Source organism: Oreochromis aureus, linkage group 10 (assembly GCF_013358895.1).
Source record: "Oreochromis aureus strain Israel breed Guangdong linkage group 10, ZZ_aureus, whole genome shotgun sequence".
NCBI lineage: Eukaryota > Metazoa > Chordata > Actinopteri > Cichliformes > Cichlidae > Oreochromis > Oreochromis aureus.
The window spans coordinates 14,362,991-14,387,218 of record NC_052951.1 but is presented as its reverse complement, the minus strand read 5'-3'; the positions used below and the strand labels follow the sequence as shown (position 1 = coordinate 14,387,218).

At 39.1% G+C, this 24,228-nt stretch overlaps 1 protein-coding gene across 2 annotated transcripts in view; it reads left to right on the top strand.

Moving 5' to 3' along the window:
* The first annotated feature begins 3,897 nt into the window (after positions 1 to 3,897).
* Positions 3,898 to 24,228, top strand: part of ppp3ca (protein phosphatase 3, catalytic subunit, alpha isozyme) — a 31,552-nt gene continuing 11,221 nt past the window's right edge. Inside the window, exons 1-6 of one of the 2 annotated variants that reach the window (XM_039618847.1) lie at positions 3,898 to 4,205; positions 9,115 to 9,315; positions 14,157 to 14,281; positions 14,379 to 14,490; positions 14,965 to 15,110; positions 15,201 to 15,340. In XM_039618847.1, the coding sequence (XP_039474781.1) occupies positions 4,151 to 4,205; positions 9,115 to 9,315; positions 14,157 to 14,281; positions 14,379 to 14,490; positions 14,965 to 15,110; positions 15,201 to 15,340 (779 nt within the window). In that variant the 5' untranslated portion in view covers positions 3,898 to 4,150. The remainder of the gene's footprint in view (positions 4,206 to 9,114; positions 9,316 to 14,156; positions 14,282 to 14,378; positions 14,491 to 14,964; positions 15,111 to 15,200; positions 15,341 to 24,228) is intronic. The other variant, XM_031760042.2, reaches the window with a different exon arrangement.

Here is a 24,228-nt window from a genome sequence, read left to right as displayed (position 1 = left end):
ATACGTTTTGCATGCACACGATGTCATGAATGATAATAAAAACTGAAATCGCTCTTTGCTATACGATACATAGCATTTGTATCCTGTTAGATGGTCCTGGTTGGGGCCTTCATTTCACCATTAGCAGTTTGGTCAGTGCTATGAAATGCACCACATATTTTCATGCTTTTTAAGGCTATATGTGGTCATAACAAGGTTAGTTGCAGGTAGCAGTTAACCAAAAGTAGTTAAAAAAAACATTTTAGTTAACTACAATAAAAAAAACGAGACTTTTAAAATTACTTTAAACTACCTGAAATGATTTTGTAAACTTGGAAAATTACCTAAAAAAAATATACTACAACTAATAAAACAAGAAGCACCTCAAGAGTGCCAAGTACTGCTGCCTGGGTAGTATTTACATTTAATGGAATACTATTGTATTTTGTTTTCTTTGTTCTTTTTAAATGAACTTTGAGATGTTTGTAGTGCATTAGAAACAAATGCAAAGTGTGGGTTTTTCTTATTTGCCCTTTTGAAATTTATTTTAATATACCTGACATAACTGGCAGAAATAAAACGTAAAAGTGAGGTCAGAGGTCAAAGCTGACATGATATATGATATGTGGCAATGTGATATTTAAAAAGCAGATATCCCAGTATCACTAAGTGTTGCCAATACAAACAAAGGTAGTAGAATTTTAACCATAATTTTAAAGATAAAAGATATTTTAGGAAAGTTTGACTTTGAAGAAAAGGTCAGAGGTCCAAAGTAATGCATCATTATATCATTGATTATATGCCTATATGTTGTTAATTCAAACAATGGCAGTAAGAAACAAAGGTTTAAATAGCTCTGTACAGCATTATCCCCTTTGACCTTCAGCTCAATCTACTGACCTTGAAAGGGAGGTCAAGTGTGACATGTTATTTTAAATCTTTATACTAACATATTTACCTTTTTTTTTAAGTCATAAGGCTTTTTGTCACTTTTCAACCACTAAATCATTAAGTAGACCTTGAAGACCTCGGTGGATGTATATGTTTCATGTTTACAGACAGAGTGACAGGCACACATGCAAACGCCACCAAAAACATAATCCATCTTGGAGGTAATAAAGCAAAAAAAATGTAGAGGAAATATCCTTAGGTTTAGTATTTGTTAATTTATTAAAACTAATCACATGAGAACTTGCCTGAAGAGGCATTGATCTCCGTGTATATTGACACTTTAACTGTTTACAAGACTGTGAGTCAGCTGCTTTGAAAAAATTCTGTTTTCTTTCTTTTTTTTTTACTTGTGCTGATTTTTCTAAATACGCTAACACTTAAAAAGGCTAAAACTGAAACTGGAACTAAATAAAAATTAAACTGAAAACTAAAAGTCAAAAGTAAAACTGATTAGAAAATACAAAACTAGAATAACTCAGAGTCATAGTAATCCTGGCCTGAAACAGTCTCATTTCTGCCAAAATTGTTCACAAGCCTCTTTGACTCATTGGAGTCTTTGGATTTTAGTTCTAATTAGTTTGTGCAGTGTAGCCAAACAATAACATGAAAACGTATCACTTTCTTTATGGACCTCGCACATTATAATAATCTGTGAATTGTGGACTGTGAGCTGGATAAGATAGGACTAACAACAGTCTATTAAATAGTAACATTATTATGGAATGAAACCATAACTCAAAATCTAAAGAGACGACCCTCACTTTGTCACAGATTCACAAGAGAGGACAAAATTGCAGATCAGGTGAACTGAAGAGAAAGTGGAGCTTTTATCTGACTGTTGCAAAAATCCAGAGAAGTACAAAGTCCAAAAAAGAAAAAGGTGAAACAAAACAGGAAACTAAAACAGGAGCAAAGAGAACGCTGGGAGACACGTGAAGTGCAAACAGACACTCTGACAAAGACACAGATAAGATTATATGCACAGAGAGGGCTGATGGCCCAGTGAGGTACGGGCTGGAAGAGGGCACAGGGGGTAAATATTTAAGACAGGGCAAACAACTCACACAGGAGAAACCATAATACAGGTGGAAACTATCAGAGATGTAGTAGAAAGACAGAGAAGGCACATAACGAGAAACCAAGGTGAACCAGGAAGAAACTGCACGAACTTAAACATCAACAATGAAATAAAACACTGAATTGGTCTCGTGTTTCAGAAAGCAGAGACCTAACACAATGGATTCAACTAAAGGAATAATCCTCATTCACTCAGGTGAAATCCTTCACTTGATTTCCTATAAAGAAAATAAGTAAGTAACATTTATTTTTAATCACACTATAGTGATTGTGTAGCTTATGTATGCTTGTTTGTACATTCCCTATCAGATTGCTTGCTGACGAGTAAAGTAAAAATGAAGCCCCTTTCCATCTTTGATTTGCTTTTTGTTCGTTTTGTTTTTTTGCTTTTTGCTATGTTATCAGATTTATTGTGATACAATTTAGTATGTAAGTTATAAATAAGTTTATAAATGTTTATTCTTGATTAATAAGCTTAATGTGCTCATGGTAACATTTCGAAAGTCTAAGTGATTAAGAAACTATTTAGATCTACATTTATATACATATAATGATTAAGATATGAGATTTGTTTGTAAGCTCAGTGCATCTCTTTCTCTTAAACCCCTCTTACAAACTTGGACTCTGGTCCTACCTAATACTTTTCAGTATTCTGCAAACCTCCGGTGGCAATAAATATTTGAGTGTTGTGTATCTCTCTGTGCTTTGGGTGACTCGTTTTTCTGTTGTGAAGATAGCTGAGACTTGCGCAGTCTTGGGGTACTTTAATTTTCATTTTTAAATACCTTAAAAGGCAAAAATACTCCTCACTTTAAATGAGGTCACACAAAAATACTTAACAACTAGTAACTGCCTGAATTAACCATGAATTAAAATATGAAATAAGTATTTATAAAACCTTTATTAACTCACTCGCAAACAATTAGTTGATTAATCAAGAACAAAAATATCTGTATTTATAAATTACATGCATGCTAATGTGTACATGCTAATGTGCGCCATAAATGATGCACCCGTGTTAAGTGTTACCAAACTGGAAAATAATTTTAACTCGATTTTCTTAAAACTCTAACTGTTCTGGCTACAATTTGTGCAGAGTTAAATGTGAAACTAGACTAAATTGTGAGATTAGATGAAAATACAGAACCATTATATGTGTCATGGTTGACAGTATGAAGAGTGTGGTGATGTGGGGAGAGCAACAACACACTTGCCCTTACAGTCTGGTATTTTCATGTGAAGAGTTCATATTTATAGATTGATGAATGATTTTTTTTCTTAAAAACTGAACTATAATTCATAATAAGCAAATCAGTCTGAGCATCAGACGACTAGTGTTAAATATCATTCATTTTAAAGTGCGCAATCACCATACAACGCGCTAATTTACCTTTCCTGTGTCCAAACGTGATTATCTCATCATTAGGATCCATAGTTAACCATATTAAGCATTTTCCTTGAAAGATCCATGGACTAAGTTGCTACTTTGATTGCTTACTTTGCATAAAACCTGATGGTTTGTCGCCACCAAGTGAAAAGTCTCCGCCAACATTTGCACCCGACTGCTGCTTTTGGCGCACACGTGTGCGCGCTGCGGGAATCAAACCGAACCCGTCTGATTGTGATGAACGTGTAACACGTTTAAGCCGAGGTCCACGCGCTGTCATTATCAGGCGTATAAATTTCGAGAATACCGAAACATGGCGCATCGTGCGTGCGTGGGGGCAACCCCGTCTCAGCCTCCATCTGATGGCAGCATCAGGCAGTCCCGTGAAACATTTGCGTGGGAGTTCCCTTCACCGCCATGTCGGGATAGTGCACGTCTCTCTCTCTCTCCCTCTCTCTCTCTCACTCCCTCTCTCTCCGCGCATCCTCCCCCACATTAACAGCTTAGGACAGCAGAAGCAGCTCCTACAGCATCCAGCACCCAGCATCCATCCCTGCCTGGGGAGCAGCAGTCCTACCCGGCGCAGCACCGACGCACGGAGGGGGCGCATCATCTAAGTGATGCCACAGCATCAGCCGCATTTCGACAACAAATACTGAGAGTACATCCTAAAGGAGAGGGAGGACGAGGAAACAGAAGATAAAATAAAATAATTAAAAAAAAAAAAAGCTTCAGCCTCGAAGACAGCAACTGCCCATGAAGATGTCTAACGCTGACATCGTCTTAAACGCCACGGATCGGGTGGTGAAATGTAAGTTAGCCTATATTTTCTGCGTGCTTATGGCTGTATTACATAACACCCCCGGTGTTTAGCTCTCTGCGGATCGGCAGGACGCGGACTTTATGAACGTGTCGCGCATTAATGGTGCATATGCGGCCATCAAGTTGTGTTCGTGGTGGTGTTGGTGTTGGTAGTGGGCAAGTGAAGCTTTGATGTTGATAAACAATCCGGGTTCCTCTGCTGCACAGCCCCCGCGGAGAGCGAGCAGAGCACACGGGCAGCACCAGGAAATATGAAGTGTAATACATTTTTAATTGTGCCCGCTGATTTATGTTTAATCGTATCTGTCATGATTTGACTGTACGCTGGCTTTCGCTCACGACGGGAGGAGAGGGGGAGTGAGGGGGGAGAAGGAGGAGGAGGAGGAAGGAGGAAAAAACAGCTGAATTGCCGAGCTTGTGGTAGAAGCTGGAGCAGTGATGCAGCAGGATTTCACGGGCTTAGACGGGGGCCAGCAAAAGGAGGGAGAGGGCATGAAATGGACATTTATTGGGGGGTTTATTTTACCGGTCAGGGTTTAATTTGATTAGAAAAAAAAAGGGTGGTGGTGTGTGGGGGGATTCCAAAAGCTGAATCAGTAGATGGATCAATGGAGGATGATAAAGTGCCCACAGTTGTCATAACTCACTTAGCCCTGCTCATTTTTCCCCCTCTCTCTTCTTTACAGTGGAGCAGCCAACAGTCAGCACTCTGCCTGAATATATATATATATATATATATATATATATATATATATATATATATATATATATATATATATATATATATATATATATATATATATATATATACATATATATATATATATCCACATTCCGTATATTATCATAATGTCCGAGCAGCTCAGTCAGCATTAACAACTTTGTCCTTTAGCCTCCGGAGTTTTAGAAACACCGTAATCTGCACTGTGAGATGCACTTACATGACAGTGACTGCAGGCGCACAAATGTACTGCGTGCACTAGCAGTTACAAACGAGCCTTAAATTGTCATTGATTACAGAACGTGAACTGTGTCACGTGAAGAAAATTTAAAAAGGAAAAAGACAGACTCTTCCTGAGCTGCCTGAACAATATTGTTTTCTAGCTTTATTTTAAGTGGAGTTTTATCTAACAGGCCATCTGAATAGCTTCCGTCTCATGCTGCGGACACTTTCGTTTCATTATACTTTTACTGTACTTTCACCTTTTTCACAGGATATTCGGTTTCAAACAGAATTCTGTTTCCGTGCTGTCCATCATAAAAGGGAGAAGTTGGATTTGATTTGCCGTGCTGTTTTCTGCACATTTGAACACGAATTTAAAGCAGTGACAAAACCATTGTGGTTATTTCCTGGCGCGGCTTCACTGACACCCAGGAATTCAAAAATATGTCAAACAGAAGGTTTATATCAGCGAACGTAACGCAGCCAAGAATTCTGACTCAGTTTTCTGCTTTTGTAACATGGTCATGTAACACTTTAGGATTTAGGACTTGATAAGTATTGTGTATTTTCTTTCATTTTCAGGCTGTGTGCCCTGGATACTTGTTAAATAGCCTCACCTGTGATTTCTAATACAGATTAATTTGGCTGATCATAGAGAAAGAATTATAATTTTTCAAAATCCTTTTTTTTTTCCATGCTCTGAATTGTCAAGGTGCTATAAAGGTTTGTTATTGCTTGGCCGACACTGGATGTTTCTTTTGTCACTTTTATCTGCTCTCCTATTCTTGCATACCACTTTGAAAAAGAAGTAAAAGCCATTTTTACAATCCCCAAAAGACTGAAAACTGGGGGGAAAAATACAAAGAAGAAACTGAATCTTGCATCCATCAGGTGATCAAAGGAAGCTATTGAGGTAGTGGCAATTTTGAGCCAGAAGACTGACATTTCCTGCTGTTTTTGTGTGCGCTGCTTGTAGTGAACTACCGAGCACTGACACTACAAGCTACTCGAAGCTATTTTTATCCCTGCTGTGTACATAGCTTCAACTTAAACCACAGCCAGTTTCTCGCTGGTTCTCTTTTAGTCTTACATGTCTTAATCTGACAGAGCATATTTAAAGTGGTACAGTAACAGTAACTGCTGGGCTGTGCAGTTTGTTTGCTACAGTACCGTCACCACAGGCTGTTTAGTGCAGGTGCACTCTTATATTTCACCCCGAGGTTTAATATGTCAGTGTAAAACTGTGTCACATTCATGTCAGCCTTTGGTAACACCATCCAAATATTTGTATTGGCATTAGTAATTTATTAATGGCCATGATGCAGCAGTAGTTAGGTTGAGAGAACAGACCTGCTCTGATAGCATCTAAATAAAAACATCAGTCAGGTGGTACATACAGTAAGACACTGAATATCATACAAAGCAAGCTATAGCAGAGAATATGGGTAATAAACCAGAATACTTATGTCATTGTTTTATTTTATTTTATTGATCTTTTAATTGCACTGTTTACTTTTGTGGAACCATCCTGCACTTCACAAGACAAACTATGGTTAACAAACACATAAACCCACCATATACTTATTAATTGAACAGTGCAGAGAGGCAGCTCTTCTTAGCAGAATGCCTTTTAACCCCATACAGACGCTTAAGATTTGACCACTGTGTGAGCATTTGCATCACTGTATCTACGTGAACCCCCAATGCAAATCCCAGTTTTCTGCGGAGCACAGCTACTGGCTGTACTCCAACAGTTAGCTGCTGCTGCTGCTGTTGCCCGGCAACGTACAGTATTTCATAGTTCAACTCTGCTCGGGTGCTGAGCAGAAGTCAGCTTTTCATCTCTCCACCATACATCTATATCAGGAGACCGCTCACATGTCTGTGTCAACATATGTGTGTTTCTTTAAAATGTGCCGTTGAGGATTATCTCGAAATAATCTCTGTTGGGTTTTTCTGATAGTCGGCTAAAAAAAAACACAAAAAACAAACAAAAAAAGAAACAAAACAGAAAAAAACAAAGCGTAATGTTCCTTTTAAAGTATCCACATGAGGCTCGTTTCAGCTCATTTTACAGTCAAATTGCTCTGCTAGTTTGAAGTTTAAAATGAAATAAGAACAGTTCCTGAGTGATCTGGGCTCCTGCACCACATTTACCTTTTTACGGTTATGTAAGGTACATGATAGCACCTACGCCAATGTATTTCAACACAGGTCATGTTTTCAATCTTTTCCATCTGTCAGATATGCTACGCTGACTTATGGTAATTATCAGCTTTAAATCAAAATGACATATTTTCATCTGGCCTGCCTGTAGCGATGTCTGGCTGTTCTTGTTTATAAGGCAGTGGATGTAACTCAACTGGTGATTCTCAAAGCACTTACAACCATCAACTGGTCCTCTGCATGGGCAGTGGATGGGACAACAGTAGATAGGCATTCCTATTCACCCAAGTGTAGTCTGTGAAAACTGCAGACCAAGACTTCAGAATATCGTTGCAACTTATTACACAGTCGACCCATGCACTGACTTGTAGCACATCAGGCTGTTAATTTTTAAATATTGCCACGAGCGCAAGCCCCTCATCATGGGTAGATGTTTGGTTTGGCAGTGATGCAGTGCACCTCAGTATAAAAGTAAATAGTTGGTATTTAAAATTGTTCACGCTGAGGTTTGTGGATTTTTCTTTTTTTAAGTAACTGGGACATTATTTTTTGGAAGGACACATTGTTGCTGAGTTTTTCACCACAAGACAAGTGCTACTTAGTTCCAGTACATTCAGGAGATGCAGACATTTCGACAGCCTGTGGATAAACAGGTAGGGTGTTTAAAGGTACTTTGCGAGCACTGTCCACATACCCCACAGGCTCACTTCACTTCCTCTCCGTGCTGACTGTGCTGAGTTTGTACTTGCTGGTAAAGCGTCAAAGTACATATTGCCATCACAGATACACGCTGCACACTGTGAAAAATTGGAGTCCCATTAAAAACACTCGCTGGGGCTTGCCTCATTATACCACGAGCGGCGACTTTGAGATTCCTCTAGTCAAGCATTCATTATTGAAGAGCATGTTGATCATGTTCAGTTTAAGCCTGAGATTTGAGACTCTTCCTTTGTCTTTTTTTCATTTGGCACTGCTGAGTGGCTCTGTTTGCTATGCTCTGCACAAATCTGGCAGGCTTACCTTTACTAGTACGTGTACTACGGCTGAATGCTTATGTTGTGCGCACCTGTTTGCGTGTGTGTTTGTGTCTAGCTTTTCAAATGAATTCTGCCACTGGACCTCATGTGATTTTTGTTAAGCTAGATGAGGCGTAGATTAACGTAAATACACAGGTCCTGATAGCTTGCAGTTAGAGTACACAGAGCTCGGCACCAGATCTAATAAATAACCTTCGCTGCCACTGAAGTAATGATCTGTGGTTGGATTTCACAGTTTCACAGGCTGTCTGTTGGTAGGTGACTGATGCATTTTAATGGGCAAAGGCTTTAGCGATCCAGGGAGAGTGTTGGATGAGTAGATGGCTTAGATATTTTATCTGGCACTCAGAAAATACAAGTAACCACATAAAGGATAGTTTGTCAGTATGCTAAGATAGATAGATAGAGAAGTCCTTGCATTTTCATGGGAGATTCTTTCAGTTTTAAGGAAAACTGTGCTCTTAAGAATGGTCTTCATGCCAAAGTGCACACACCATCAACAAAGATGAAATGAAGCAGCTGTGCAGTATTGCTTGCAGGCAAAACATGGTCGGGGTTTTCTCTTTTATGATTGCTGCATGAGTTCCTTGATAAAATGTTGTCAGTATCATTCCCAAGTGCTGTTTACTATAATAATGCAGCACAGTGGCAACAAAACAGTCGGGAATTGTGTCGATTTCTTTAAGAGTCGCCATAGTGACCGTGATGTCCCTGTGCTTAAATGTCGCTGCGTTCCTGTGCTCTGTCCTCAGCTGTCCCCTTCCCCTTGAGCCACCGCCTTACGATGAAGGAAGTATTTGACTGTGAAGGGAAACCTCGCGTGGATCTCCTGAAGGCCCATCTCACCAAGGAAGGTCGTGTGGAGGAGGCCGTGGCGCTCCGAATCATCAATGAGGGAGCAGCTATCCTGCGTCAGGAGAAAACTATATTAGACATCGAGGCACCGGTCACAGGTATGAAACCTTTCACAGACACTTACCTGAGACTTAAAGTCAAACTGCAGCATGGCGAGCCTGGAACTTGAAACGACTGAGTGTTCAGATTAAAGATGTAGATCTGTTTGGATGCAGATCAGGAAAAGAAACAGGTGTTTTTAATGTTGGCTCATTTCTGCTGAGTGTTGCAGTAAACCATGACAATGAGGCAGCCTGCGCAATAGCCAGGAGCAAGCTCACTTGACTAGAGCACAGTCATTGCTAATTTAGTTTACTTTAGTTTGATGCCAAGCTAAAATGTTTGCTCAGATATAATATGACATGGGGCTGGCATTTGAGCGTGCATATGAAATATTCTAGTTTTAATATCCTTTATATTAGGAAGTTAGAGGATCTGCTCTGTCTTGATTTTATTGGACAGCTGATATTCGAGAAGAACCGGAATCAAGTGTTAGATAAATAGAATTGAATATGTCTTTTTAACTTTCATCATCACAGTTCATCCATCATTTAGTGATTGACAAAAGTTTTACATTTTTAATTAATTCAGAAAATATTTAAAGAAAGCAGTCAGAAGTAATAAAGCAAAACCAGGCGATATAATGTCTTGTTGTTTTATTTTTTCCATTTCTCAGGCTATTTTTGATCTGGACTATATTTGCCAGGGAAACTGTTCAAATAAAGCGTATAAAAATGAGTCCTGTTTAAGTTAAAACTGTCTTGACTCTGTATAGTAGTATCATATTATTATGTATTACAAAAAACTTTAAGCTTTTTTAATTAAAAGTTGTATACAAGTAACTGTCAGTGAGACAAAAATGCAGCTCCTAACTTTAATTTCCTAAACATCAGCAGCTCTGTGACAGTAAACTTGAGCTAGCTTAACCAAGTACGTTTACCATGTTACATGCTAACATTTGCTAGTTAGCATAAAAGACAGCTGATGCTATTACCCTTATTTGTCAGGTAAGTTAAGACATTTTAATAAATTGTAAGGGGGATCGTAGATCAAATTTCTGCTCCTTTATGATCAGTATTTTTTAAAGAGAACAGAGAGCACAAGTGATTTTTAAAAATAGATAAAGGAGAATTCGTGTGAATACAGCAGGAAGCTGTCACTACCAGGCAGAATCATCATTATCTTGTTAAATAAGTTCATGTAAAGTAGTTCAGCGGTATCTCAGAAGCACTGTGTCTCTGCGCAAATTTCTGGTCTGTTAGGAAGATGTTAATCCCATAATGTTTCCTTCTTTGTCTACATTCTGCCACAATCGTGTTGGAAAACACTAGTTTGAAATATATAAAAATATATAAGTCAAAGCTTTAAACCTATATTTACTTTAGATGTAAGTAGAGAGTATAAAAGTTAAAACAAATGCTGAGTTTCTAAAAGCCTGAAGTATCTCTCATGTATAAACAGATAAAATCTTTTTTCTGCTGAACACCCTGCAGTGTGTCCTAGTTATGCTCTAAAATATTAACATGCCTCAGCCCGACACAAAAGTATACTGTGTACTCAACCGTGGCTTCCCATCAAGAAAATTTAATTAAGAGACTTAGTTTTATTTCTTTTGCATCATCTATTTAGCCAATTTTATCTTACTAAAGTTGTGAATATAAATGCATTTCAAATTAAAACTCAATATTGTTTCTTGTACTAGTGAAATGTCAGACTCTGTTGTAGCCGGTTGTGTTTCAGCTAAATTTAACATGATTCTGTCGCCAATATGATAAAGGGGTTATTTGGGGCTCTCACTGGTCTACTGCTTACCACACATACCGTATAATTACAACACCCACCTCTTCAGCTTTCAACCTTTGTTGCAAGTAATTTCTCTAACTTTCCCTATTTTCCATCTGTCGCTTTCTTACTTCTTAGTTTAAAAAAACAAACACTGTTTTTCGAAAAAGCCATTTATAGGGTTAACAGAAAATGGTCCAAAGAAGAGAAAGAGTTGTCTGAGTGAAAATGCATTGTTGATGCTAGAGGTCAAAGGAGAATGGCCGTACTGCTTTGAGTTGATAGGAAGCATAGTCCAACCTATATAGGATTTTTAACACTGACTCACATGTTTGGTTATTTAAAAAAATCTAATATATTGGTCATTCTTTTTTTTTTTCCCAGGCATACAAGACACAAACACATTTCCCTAACATTTGTTATGTACGGTCATTTGTTAGTTCGTACTGAGCTAATGTGACAGTGCAGTTTCAAGAGAATCTTGTCACAGAGTACTCGTTTAGGCGCTGGCTGATTCGGCTCACATCAGCTGGTTGTTGTGTTTGTGGCGTTCAAAGCTCTGGAAGCATAGCATGAACGTTCACAGCATTGTTAAAAGGTGTTTCTCTCATCTTTTTCTTCCTTTTTAAATTTCTCCTTTACCAACCTTTATAAATACAGAGACAGATATGTTGACAAATAGCTCAATTTGCCCAGAATAGCAGAAATATTGGGGTCTAATAGGAAGCTAACTCAAAAAACCACTCATGACAACCAAGATTTGCAGAATCAGGTGAGCTACAGCATCAGAAAACCACTCCTGTCAGCTAAGAACAGGAAACTGAGGCTAACATTCACACTGGCACACAAAAATTGGACAGAGAAGACTGAAAAGACTGGCTGGATTGATGAGTCTCAGTTTTCTATATTCAGATGGTAGGGCATGCATACGTCCTACCTTCTGTCAGACTCATCTAATAGTCTAAGTGATTACTTTGGGCCCCTTAGTAACAGCTGAACATCGTTTAAACATAGCAACTTAGCTGAGTATTGATGCTGAACGTGTTCATGTCCATTTGTGAGCACGGTGTACCCATCCTCTGGCTGCTCCCAGCAGGATAACTCAACATGTCACAAAGCTCATATCGCCTAAAACTGGTTTCTTGAAAATGACAGGAAGTTCACTGTACTCAAATGGCCTCCACAGTCACATGATCTCAGCCCAATAGCACCTTTGGGATGTGGTGGAACAGGAGATTGACATTATGGACGTGCAGCTGACAAATCTGCAGCAACTGTGTGATGTTATCGTGTCGATATGGACCAAAATCTCCTAGGAATGTGTCCAGCACCTTGTTGAATCGATATCTATGGTATAATTGAGGCAGTTCTGAAGGCAAAACAGGGCCCAACCTGGTACTAGCAGGGCAGGGTGTACCTAATAAAGTGGTTGGTGAGTGTATATTGAACATAAATGTGAATGCACATGTAATTATGCATTTACCTAGCTTCCTATCAGCTTAATGTCATCAAAGATGACAAATGCACTTCAGGAGAAGGCCTCAGCTCGACCTGCATCAGCAAAATGGAGGCTTTATGTACTAAGTATGAAATATGTATGACAAACTAAGTATTATGTCTGCACATTTGTTTATATCTGTGTGAGCGCGAGCAGTGTTTGAATGTCTCTGCAGCCGATTATGCATGTGAATCCTTCCTTGCACGCATGTTTTACGGGTGTTTGTGCATGAGCTTGCATGTATGTGCGCATGTGTGCTTTTGATTGCTTTAGTCACACAAGAAGTCTCCCACTCACATTGCTCTAAGCTTTGAGTGGGCGAAGGCCACTGTGGAGCTGATAGGGGAGACGGAAAAGCGAGAGGAGATGGAGGGTGAGTAGGAGAGAAGGAGACAGAGAAAGATGATAATGAAAAATTGAAGGCAGCGAGGAAATGAGATGTAGGTTTGCACTCCAGTGCCACAGTGTTCACTACGAAAAAGTGTATATCTCCCCGGGGGCTCGAGATTTTTCTAACTCTGGGAGGCGTGAGCGTCTCATTTCTCAGAAGCAGAGGACAGAAGCCTTTCAGCTAGAGACCTTAGAAATATCTCAATACAGCGACACCTAAAGAGGGGAGAATTTCTAACATGGCATCCATCAGATCCAGATGCACACGCAAGAATATTATTCTCATAACATGCCGCTCTGCTGACAGGCCGTGCTTTCTCTATATGTGAGCACTAAAGAGTTAAAAGAATGAAGAACACTTCCAGTGACAATGTGAATAATTAAGTGCTTCGAGTTCTCCATGGAAGGAGAGAAGAAAAGTGCACATAGTAGATGGAGTAATCCAGAGAGCTGATAAAGAAATGTGTAAATGCCCATTTGGTGAAACCATATTTTTCACCTTGCACAGAATACGCTCAGATCTTTATGCTTATGGCATAAGTAGTTATTTTTATTTATGCCTTTGTTTATACTTACATTACATCCATATTTCACTGTACGCAATACTGCATTATTAACAAGAGCCCGTTCTACGGCTACATTCTTAACTGTTGCAAAAGGTATTACACAACACAACGAACGCGAGACATTTTTATCAGATGCAAATAATCAATAGAGTTGCGATACAAACAGCAGCATCTCCATGCAGCTGCACAGCCTGGCTGTCTATTTATGCAGCTAACCTGCACGCAGAAAATGAAGACACACACCTCTGGTACAAAGTGTACTATTCTGTAACGCCATGAGCTCCTGTCACAGTGGTCTCTGCTGTCTGTCTCTCATCTTCTGTTCTTCAAACCTTCGAAAACAATAAATATCAAGCCTGGAAATGCAGGCGATACATATAGAAACTCACACTTCATCACTGTCGTGTGAAAAGACAACAGTGATGAAGTCAGAAGTATCGGTCGAATCTTGAATGTTTTGTTTCGTGACAGCACTGCAATGGCTGCAAATGGTTTTACAGGCTACAGTAGGTATGACCGAAATGATAATGTACTGCATTTTTTTTATCCTAGCAGATGGGAAAAAGATGCGTGCACATGTTGGCAAAGAAGAGAAAAGGATTTTCAGTGGGGTTTTTTTTTTTTTTCGGTTTCATAACATCTGCCTTTTTGGGGTGTTTTTCAGTCTGTGGAGACATCCATGGGCAATTCTTTGATCTTATGAAGCTGTTTGAAGTGGGAGGATCACCAGCTACAACACGGTACCTGTTCCTTGGTGACTATGTTGACCGTGGCTACTTCAGTATTGAGGTAAATCCAAAAGAATATTATTAAGAACGCCACACAGGAATCCAAATAGGAAAAAAAAAACATCACAAGTAACATTTTCTTGTGCTTGTTTCAACAGTGTGTTTTATACCTTTGGTCGCTGAAAATCCTCTATCCAAAGACACTATTTTTACTTCGTGGAAATCATGAATGTAGACATTTGACAGAGTATTTCACCTTCAAACAAGAATGTGAGTACCTCTCAGTTCTTCTTTCTCTGTCTTACTACGGTCCTGTGTAGCCTGGAGCTAATGTTAATGCTATATCAAGGTATATAAGGGAATGGAATTCACCTCACCCCAAACTGGTCATGGCAGACGGTTTCTTCCTGTTGAAAGGGAGTTTTTCTTTCCACTATTGCCAAGTGCTCGCTCATTGTTGGAGGTTTGTCAGTATTGCTGTAAGGCTTTTACCTTACAATATAAAGCACCTTGAGGTGACTGTTGTTGTGATTAGGTGCTACATAAATAAAATTGAATTGGAATTGCCTGTGAGAAGCCGAAAATGAAGAGCTACAAATGCAACAAGTTAAACAAATTAAAACTAAAAGAACTAAAAGCATGCCTACCAGCCAAAGTTAAACCCAAATAATTACCACTTGCTAACATTTCAGTGTTCAAAAGGTGACTCATTGAACCAAATCATTACTTTTTGTGTTGTGCCAGGTAAAATCAAGTACTCTGAGCAGGTGTATGACTCGTGTATGGACGCGTTTGACTGCCTTCCCCTGGCTGCGCTCATGAACCAACAGTTTCTGTGTGTTCACGGCGGACTCTCACCTGAAATACACACCTTAGATGACATTAAAAAGGTAACAGTCCGGTCACGCCTCACCACTACCATATCGCACTCTGCTTTCTTTGTGTGTGCCTGACATCAATTTCTGAATCCGTGTGTAAAGTTGGATCGGTTCAAGGAGCCACCGGCTTTTGGGCCCATGTGTGACCTGCTGTGGTCCGACCCTCTCGAAGACTTTGGCAATGAGAAAACCCAGGAATATTTCAGCCACAACACAGTGCGGGGCTGCTCTTACTTCTACAGGTGAGCTTTTTCTTTTGCTACCTGCAGCAACTTCAGATCATGTTTCATAGTGGAGGGAACTTTATTCCTCGCTTGCTGCAATCGTTTTTTGAGATATTTTATTTTATTCTAGGTCTCAGCGAAGCAGCATAATCTTAAAACAGAGAGCGCTTCAGCTTTATGGCCTTCTTAATGACCTTATGTAAGATTTGCCAGCAGCCTGCTGGTTTGAATAATGTTTAATACAATTTAATACATGTTCATTACTTGCACCCAAGACCATTTAATACAGTTAAGGTTGAAGCTGAAAAAGCTGTAGTAAAATGGTCATAAATGCCATAGAAAAATATTTAAGTCATATAAATATGTAGGAGAATATGTAGTTGTAATTATAGTCACATCTACTTGTGTCTTAATGTGGGGACAGATATAATGATAAGTCTCTTAGCACATCCGTATTTTTGTCTGTCCTGATTGTGGCTGCACCAAATGTATCACTTTCAATCTCTTTTACATATTTTACACTCCTTAAATCTTAGTTTTGGCTTGTACAACCGCAATTCCAAATTTGTGACTCTCATCTCGAAAGTTGGGACAGGGGCAACAAAAAGGCTGGAAAAGTAAGTTTTACTAAAAAGAAAGAGGTGGAGGAAGATTTAGAGCATCTTAGTGAGGCAAAGTTTCTCAGATATAAAGATGGACAGAGGCCCAATCTATACAAAATTGTGTCTACAAATTGTGGAACAACTTTATGTCAATATTTGTCAATGTGAAATGGTGAATACTTTGGATAACTCATCTTCTACAGTACATAATATCATACAAAAGGAGAAATCTCTGTGCACAAGGCTGAAACTGGGTGTCTGTGATATTTGGGCCCTCAGGTGGCACTGTGTTAAAAACAGGAATGACCGTCATGCATGAGCTCAGCATGAGTTCACGGTACTATCCACAAATGCAGGTTAAAGCTCCATCATGCAAAGAAGGATCCATATGTGAACTTGATCCAGAAGCGCAGTCTTCACTGAGCCTACGTTCATTTAAAATTGAATGAGACAAAGTGGAAAACTGCCCTTTGGTGATTAATCAAAATGTTGAATTTTTTCATCTGGACTAAAGAGGAGAGGAACACTGTTACACTGGAAAAACAGTGTTAATGCTGAAAGGTATATACAGCAACATGCCGCCATCCAGACAATGTCTTTTTCAAGAAAGACTGTGGATATTTGAGCCACATACTGCAACTATTACAACAGCATGGCTTCATATTAGAAGAATCCAGGTGCTGATCTGGTCTGCCTGCAGTCCAGACCTTTCGCCAACTGGAAACATTTGAAGCTTCGCAAAACAAAGAATACACCAAAGAAGCTGAGGGAAGGACTGTTGAGCAACTAAAACCTTTATCAGACAAGAATGAGAATACACTCTTCCCCAAAATGCAGCAGCTCAGTTCCCAGATGTTTGCTTACTGTTAAAGAGGGGAGGGTGCTAAACAGTACTAAAAATGCCCCTGCCCCAGCTTTGTTTTTTGAGATATGCTGCTGCCATCAAATTCAAAATGACACATTTTTTTCTTAAAATGTTGCATTTCCTCTGCTTAAGCATTTGATGTTTTCTGTGTTGTATTGTGAATAAAATGTGGGTCTATGAGACTATTTTTTATACAGCATCCCAAGATTTTTGAAACTGGGGTCACAGATTGTTCTTAGAAGAACAGGATATATCTATATTGCTCTAGATTGGTTATCTGCTGCCAGCATCTCCCTATTTGGAGAAATCTCTTAACCGCTTACAGAGTCGTGATCACAGTTGAGGTTTAGCAAAATTAGATAATAAAAAATACATCCTTGGTATGTTGAACATGACTCCCGGTCTCTAATTGTACTTAAGTTTTAAAGGAAAGACTGCAGCTCACACCGTGAAGCTGTCTACAATAAATCCAGGCTGATATAAATAGGGCAAGCTTAAAAAAAGGAAAGATAGAAGCACATGTGCTTTGATCTTGAAGTAGGTGGCTATTCATCAATTGTGTGTATGTCACACTCTTTCTACTTGGAGTACAGTTAAGAGATGGAAGAAGATGGGAGGACAGGAATGACATGCATTTAAAGTTAACACCCTTAGTTATCAGTGTTGATGATCTCATTTAATCTTTCGAGGATAATGTTGGGTGAAATTTGACTGTTGCACAGAACCCATGCAAATGAGCTCTTAATAGCAAAAATAGATGTTAGGATTATAAACTATTAATAGATATCAAACATTTTGTTTTTTATACCTGAGCACAAATTAAATACGGACACAGCTAACATGAACACAGATAGATTCAGACAGATAAGCATATCCCTGACCCTTACAGTGTCTATCAGTGAAGGAGTCCCCATGTCCCGAGGTTAACGTGGTGATAAAGGGGTGGTAAATATGTCAAATAAAAGCTGGGGCAGAAAAGATGCCCTGGTAACGTATCAAGACGATAGGAAGTCAGAGGAAGAGTGAGCTCTGTCCTAATGTTGTTGTGAGATGGAAGAGAGCTGTGGAAGTAGGTGGTGGTGAGGAGAAGAGATTAGGTGGCAGTTATGGTGAGAGTTTTCTTAATGAAGGTTCAGAACAGCACAGAGCCATGCGTGGGAGCTGCAGATCTGCTCAAATCACAGAAAGTCATGAAGACTTGCTCCTCCACCAAAGAGTAAATGGCATTCTGGACAGAGTGTATAGGATAATTGTAGTTCCCATTATAACCCATCTTTAATTTAATTCCTGTGTATTTTCAGGCACCGACACTAATATCTAAGAAAGTGTCCTTTTTGTTCAGTTGTAACAGTTTTAAAGAAGTCTTATCTGCTTCTGAGGCCTAACTTAAAACCGTTCTGACAGTTTTGTGTATATTAGTGTGTTAGAGTCCAATTTGCATAGCATTTACAACATTCCCAAAGCATTTTCATTTTTATTTTTTATTTTTGTTTGAGCTTCAAGAACACTGATTTGTGTTTCGGAGATCACCTTGCTGCAGGAGCAGAGGTTTTCAGATTTTTGTATTAATGTTTCCCCGCAGGATAAAACCAACTCCAATTAAACATATGAGATCTCTTTGCAGCAATAAGATAAACTTGTTTACTGTGGTTGAATTCTCTTATAAAGCAAGTTTCAAATGTCTGAAGGTGTTGATTATATTACAAAACTGAGGTGAACTTCAATATATTATTCTTTGGAAAATGGATAGCAGTTGCAGGTGCTTGAGAATAGTGAAGATGAACAAGCAGAAGCCAATAAAGTGTTTTAACTTCTCCTTTCACTCCTGTTAAATGGTCACTGATAGCTGTTCACCAGGAGATGGGAGCTCAGTGAGGATTATTCTGTGGATGTGTGGAGGCTGCTGCTATAATAGTCATCTATCTCCCCGTGGCTTAGTTCCTGCCTTCACTCTCAAACGTACCTCTCCATCATTATGACTCTCGCTAAGCATACAGGATGCATGCTACACAGAGAACCTCATTCTGTATTATTGACAAATGACAAAAAATGTAATAGAAATCGAGCAGATTAAGAAAAGTAGTGTATCGAAGATGCAGTCGGGTATAGATGAGGACAGAATTATTAGCCCCTCTATGAAAATGTCATATTTTCTAAAAGTATTTCCCAAGTGCTGTTAAACTGAGAAAGAAATTTTATGTCGCAGCTTTTTCACATTTTTTACATTATGTTACTTACATACACAAAATTATAAAAAAAAAAAAAAAAAAAAAAAACTGCCAGGGTTCAAAATTATTATCTCTCCTGATGCTAACAGTTAATTAGATTTGATGGTCATCTGGTATGGACCTTGGTCTTCAGTTCATGCCCATTCAATGGGATTCAAATCAGGGCTTGAATCACCCCATCATTAACGTCGACTTTGGTCTTCTGAACAAAGAGCAACATTTGTTTTGGGGCATTGTCATGTTGGGAGACAAAGCGATAACCCAGAGCCAGTTTTGTTGCTGACTGATTGATGTTTTCTTTCAAAATCTTCACGTCCTCCTTTTTTCGAGATCCCTTCTACTTTGATGGGAATTTGTATTCTAGACACATTAAAGCATTCCCACAGCATAATAGACCCACCACCGTGCTTCACTGTGGAGCCGGTCTTCTTTTGACCTCTCCCTTCTTTCTCTAAACATAAGCAGTGTTTTGACCTGCTCTCTCTGAATTCCTTGATGATGTTTCTCACAAGGTATCTGTGATACCATCTCCTGCTTTGTGAGCATCGACAATTCTTTTTCTCAAGTAAAAACTGATTTCTTTTGTTTTTGGCACGATGCTTTCTCAAGTGACAGCTCAAACATTTACAAGTTTTTATACTCTGTATAAATTGGAAGATAACCCCTCAGTTTTATTTCACAAGCTTTTGAGCATCACAAAGTTAAAGCACATCATTACACAGCAGTGGTTTGTGCAGTTACTCAATAAAAAGGTCAGTTTTTTCAGGGGGGCTAATAAGATTAACCCTGGTATTTTTTTTTTCCTGAAATCATTCTGTTATTCTTTGCAAATAGAATAAATAAATGCATGCTTTCTAAAGAAAATTAATAAGAAAAAAACAAGAAAAATATCTTTCTCTGTTAAAATAGGCAGCACGGTGGCATGGTGGTTAGCACTGTTGCCGCACAGCAAGAAGGTCCTGAGTTCAATTCCACCATCAGGCTGGGATCTTTCTGTGTGAAGTTTGCGTGTTCTCCCCGTGTTTGCGTGGGTTCCCTCCGGGTACTCCAGCTTTCTCCCACCGTCCAAAGACATGTGGTTTGTGGGGATAGGTTAATTGATTAATCCAAATTGCCCATAGGTGTGAATGTCCAGGGTGTACCTCGCCTCTTGCCCTATGACAGCTGGGATAGGCTCCAGTGCCCCCTGCGACCCTGAAAAGGATATGCGGAAGCGAATGGATGGATTTAAAAAATACTTAAAAATTTAGACAAAATCTTTCAGTTTCATGGGGGATCAAATCATTTTGCACATATAATTATTAGACTTCCCCAATGTGTGTTCCATGAACGCAGTTAGCAATTATATTGTTTTTTTCCCATAGTTTGGAACAGCATGCCTGCCTTTGGCTCCTCTGTGATACAGTTATCACATACAGGGAAATTTGCTTCTTTTTTTTCTTCTGTTGTTTTTGTTGTTGTTGCAGTCGGATCCTTTTTTGTTCCTCAAGTGACCTTTGATGAATTGCAGTTCTTAGCACTTGTACATTGACTTTATTTTTCAGCCTTGGAGGAAATGCATAAGTGCAGGCTTATCTTGTTCAGTAATGTGATGTAGTAATGCTGCATATGATTTAAGGTTCTGCATTAAATCTGCTGTCTCATACAGTGTAGGCACTACATCACATCGTATGTTTGTTTACCTTGGCCTTTTATTCTTGTCAGTCTTATTATTATGATATCAAAGCACTAACTAAACATTTCTCATGCGCCAAGGTGCAATCAGAAAAGTGTGAGTCAGCTAAGCGATTATGGATATGTTTATATGATTTCATAGCTTTTATAGTGGGGGGAAATGAGATTAATGACCACCAGCCTGGCAGATGGATTTTCTAAGGTGAAAGGAAAAAAAACTCTTTCACACTCACAACACGCCACTTCCATCTCTCTCTCGGTCTCTTTCGCTCATACTCACTTGTCAGATTCCTCGCGCTCTCTCACTCACAGGCTCACCGACACATTATTGTGTGTTTTCACAAAGGCAAGAAAAAGAATGTGAGCTGCGGGCAAGCATTGTGTGGGTATTCTTTTCCCTTGCAGTAATCAATAGATAGAGCGGACAAAAGAAAAGGAAAAAAAACGTACATCAGTGCATGAGGAGTTCTTTATTTTTATCTTGTTACACGACATGGAAAGAAAACAAAACAGAAAAATGCTGTTTGCAGCTGTAACAGGCTTAATCTTCAGTATGTGTGATGCAAAACTGCAGAAATGCATTGTGGATGTGTTTTTTAATAGAATCTGTTATATAACATTTTTTGAGAACACCGTTTTGCAGATCGGTAACGGTGCAGCAATAAGGGAAAGGGTTTCAATACGTTCAAGCTAATCCTGTGGTTTGTATATTGGCCACTAAAGGAGGGTTGCCCGTGCGACCTACTTACATATGGTGGATGGCATAGTTTCGCCAGGTGCTTAGGGCACAGCAGTCTCCTTGTTGTTTCTTCCGGCACAAACCTTTGAGCGCTTAAATATTTTAAACACTTCTGAAAGTTTGATGGGTCCAAGGATGGCAGAGACTTTAGGGAAGTGCAGGAGGAGAGGATCGTTGCTGGGGAGGGTTATGTTGTAGAGATTCGGAGAAAGATGAACGCGCTGAAGCGATTATGTTTACATGTTTTGAATAATTTCAATCAAGCTTTTCAAAGCAGCTACTTTTCTGACGATTATCAGTGTAAAGTGAAGATATTTCTATTTTAGACAAAACTAGCTAACTAGTTATATATCAAAGCATAGTGGAGAGATTAACTAACAATATAGATATAACAGTACAACATGGATGTAGCCAACGTCACATTAAATGAAGTCCCATTTTAAGTCCCGGAGATGAACGTTTTCACTCTCTCTGTGTTCTGAAACTGGATGTGATGAGCGAGAGCTTGATCTTATTGGCTAATGACTTGTTGATCACAAGTTGTTAGCCAATAAACACACCCGTTCGGACATTTAGAGTAAGGAGATTTTATAAAATGGACTTCATGTTTTATTCAACAGGCCCCAAAATGAGTGACTGAGACCATAAAATCACCAGCAAAGTTTTTTCATTAAGGTCGAAATCTGTTTAGACTTCTATTGAGGTTTCATACCATGACTTTATGTGCACATTGTTTGAGATTTGTTCACCAGATTAGATGCAGTACAACCACTGGTTGCTAGGGAAACATTCCCCAATTGGTTTGCAGTAGTTCCCGGAGGTTGTTGGCTCTCAATGGGTGAAATCAGTTGCAAAGAAGGCGGTGAACCAAAAACCTCCCAGCAGATTGCCATGGTTGCCTGCATGTTTGTCTGCAAACACTTTATCTATCAGCCAAGCAGTAGTAAAACTTGAAAAAGTGCAAGGCAATCTGGAAGTGGAGAAGGATAATGTTCAAAGTAAAATTTGTGCTTCAGAGCTTGTGAATGTTTTAAAAAGCACAGCTTTTACTTTAAAGGCAAATAGTTTCCATTTAATGTTACACTTATTCAAGTTTTAATACAGCTCAGCTCGTAGTTTTACTGCTGTTTGTAGACATGCCTTATTCAATTGAGCCTACATTGTCGCCATGATTGTCATGTTCAAAATGGCCAACAAGTTAGTGGTCACATGTCTACAAAACCTCAATAGGTCAGGATGTCGTTTTCAACTACACCCCTCATCCCCTAGTAGTTGTTTAAAAGAACTGCATTTGGTGAACATTCGTGTATGAAAAGCTGAACCCACCAACATCTGGGGTCCATATATTGGAGCTGTTTTGTAATGTTAGGCCCTTCGGTATCTACAGCTGTTGTCTGTGATAGGTCAATGGAAGAACATCAGGGTAAGAGAGAGTGAATGCCAATCAATTAAACTGGAAACAGCCTAGTTTGCGATGTGTGCGAGGTGTGTAGCTGGAACTGAGGGACTAAAATATATCATTCTTGTAACTTCTTGAAAGCAGCAGCTGAAATAAAGAGATCACAAAGGACTTTAAAAAAACTTTTTAGAGAAGTGACAGATTGAGGTGATGTTGAATCGAGGACAGTAATTGTTGCATTTAAAAGGGCTAATTAAACTGTTCTCTAAAATCCCCTTTTCTTTTTTCTTTTTTCTTTTTTTTTTAAATCTACAAGACTGAGTTTGAAGAGATAATGTGATTTTTGAATGACAACCTTTCGGGTGTTACAAATCTCAGGTGATAGCTGCTAAATGTACCCTACTGTGGCTGGTAGCTGAAGGTGATCCACTTCTCATTATTTCTCCCTCCTGTGTTAGGGAGGTCTGATGCACTGCTCTATGATTCATGGCTATGAAACTCTGGCCTGAACTGTAACACTGGAAGTCGTGTGTTAGCATTGTTAGTCTCCATGGGACAAATCCTTGTCCATCTGGCTAGAAAAAAATACATAAACCAATAAGGAATACCACTATTAGCCACATTTTAATTAGTTTTTTGGAAATGAACGTGTCATAAGCAGAACTAGAGAGGTTGTGTGACAGTAAAATCAAGGACTGGATCAAGTAGGTTCCATTTGAGATTATACTCATTTAACATGGTTTTTGTTGATGTTGTTTTTATAGCTGTAGCTGAAACACATACACTAATAGGCTGAACATTATGAGCACTCCTGCCTAATATGCTATCGGTCTTTTTTGTGCTCTGGCCTGCTTTACAAGACCTCTGAGGACACCTTACCCAGCACCAAAGTGTTTGAAGCAGATGCTTTAAGTCCATTTATAGTTTTTCCCTCACTAACACTGCCTGGGAGACCCCACATTTGTTATCATTTCTGAGATGTTTGGAGTAATGGCAGAATAAAAATATCAACTCTAGTTGACAGAAACACCTCAAACACTTCCAGTTCAATAAGGTGAGATGATTATAAGGAATTGAACTTTGATATACAGAACAGTGCACACAAAGATACGGAGTGAAGCAGCCCTTTTTTGCGAAGCACTACATAGACAAACAAAGCAGCCACAGTCTCAGCTGCACGTTTCCTGTCAGGACGGGGCTGAGAGGCAGGAAGGTCTGACCGCCGCTTACTGGGTTTTATATATTTATTTTATCACACCAGGTAGATATCAGATGCTTTTTCACACACTTGCATCACCCGTGTAGAAATCTGAGAGTGACAGACCTGGTGAGTGAAACCAGATATGAATTAGTAAGTCACACCTTAAATAAAGTTATACCAAGTCACTCCCATTCTCTG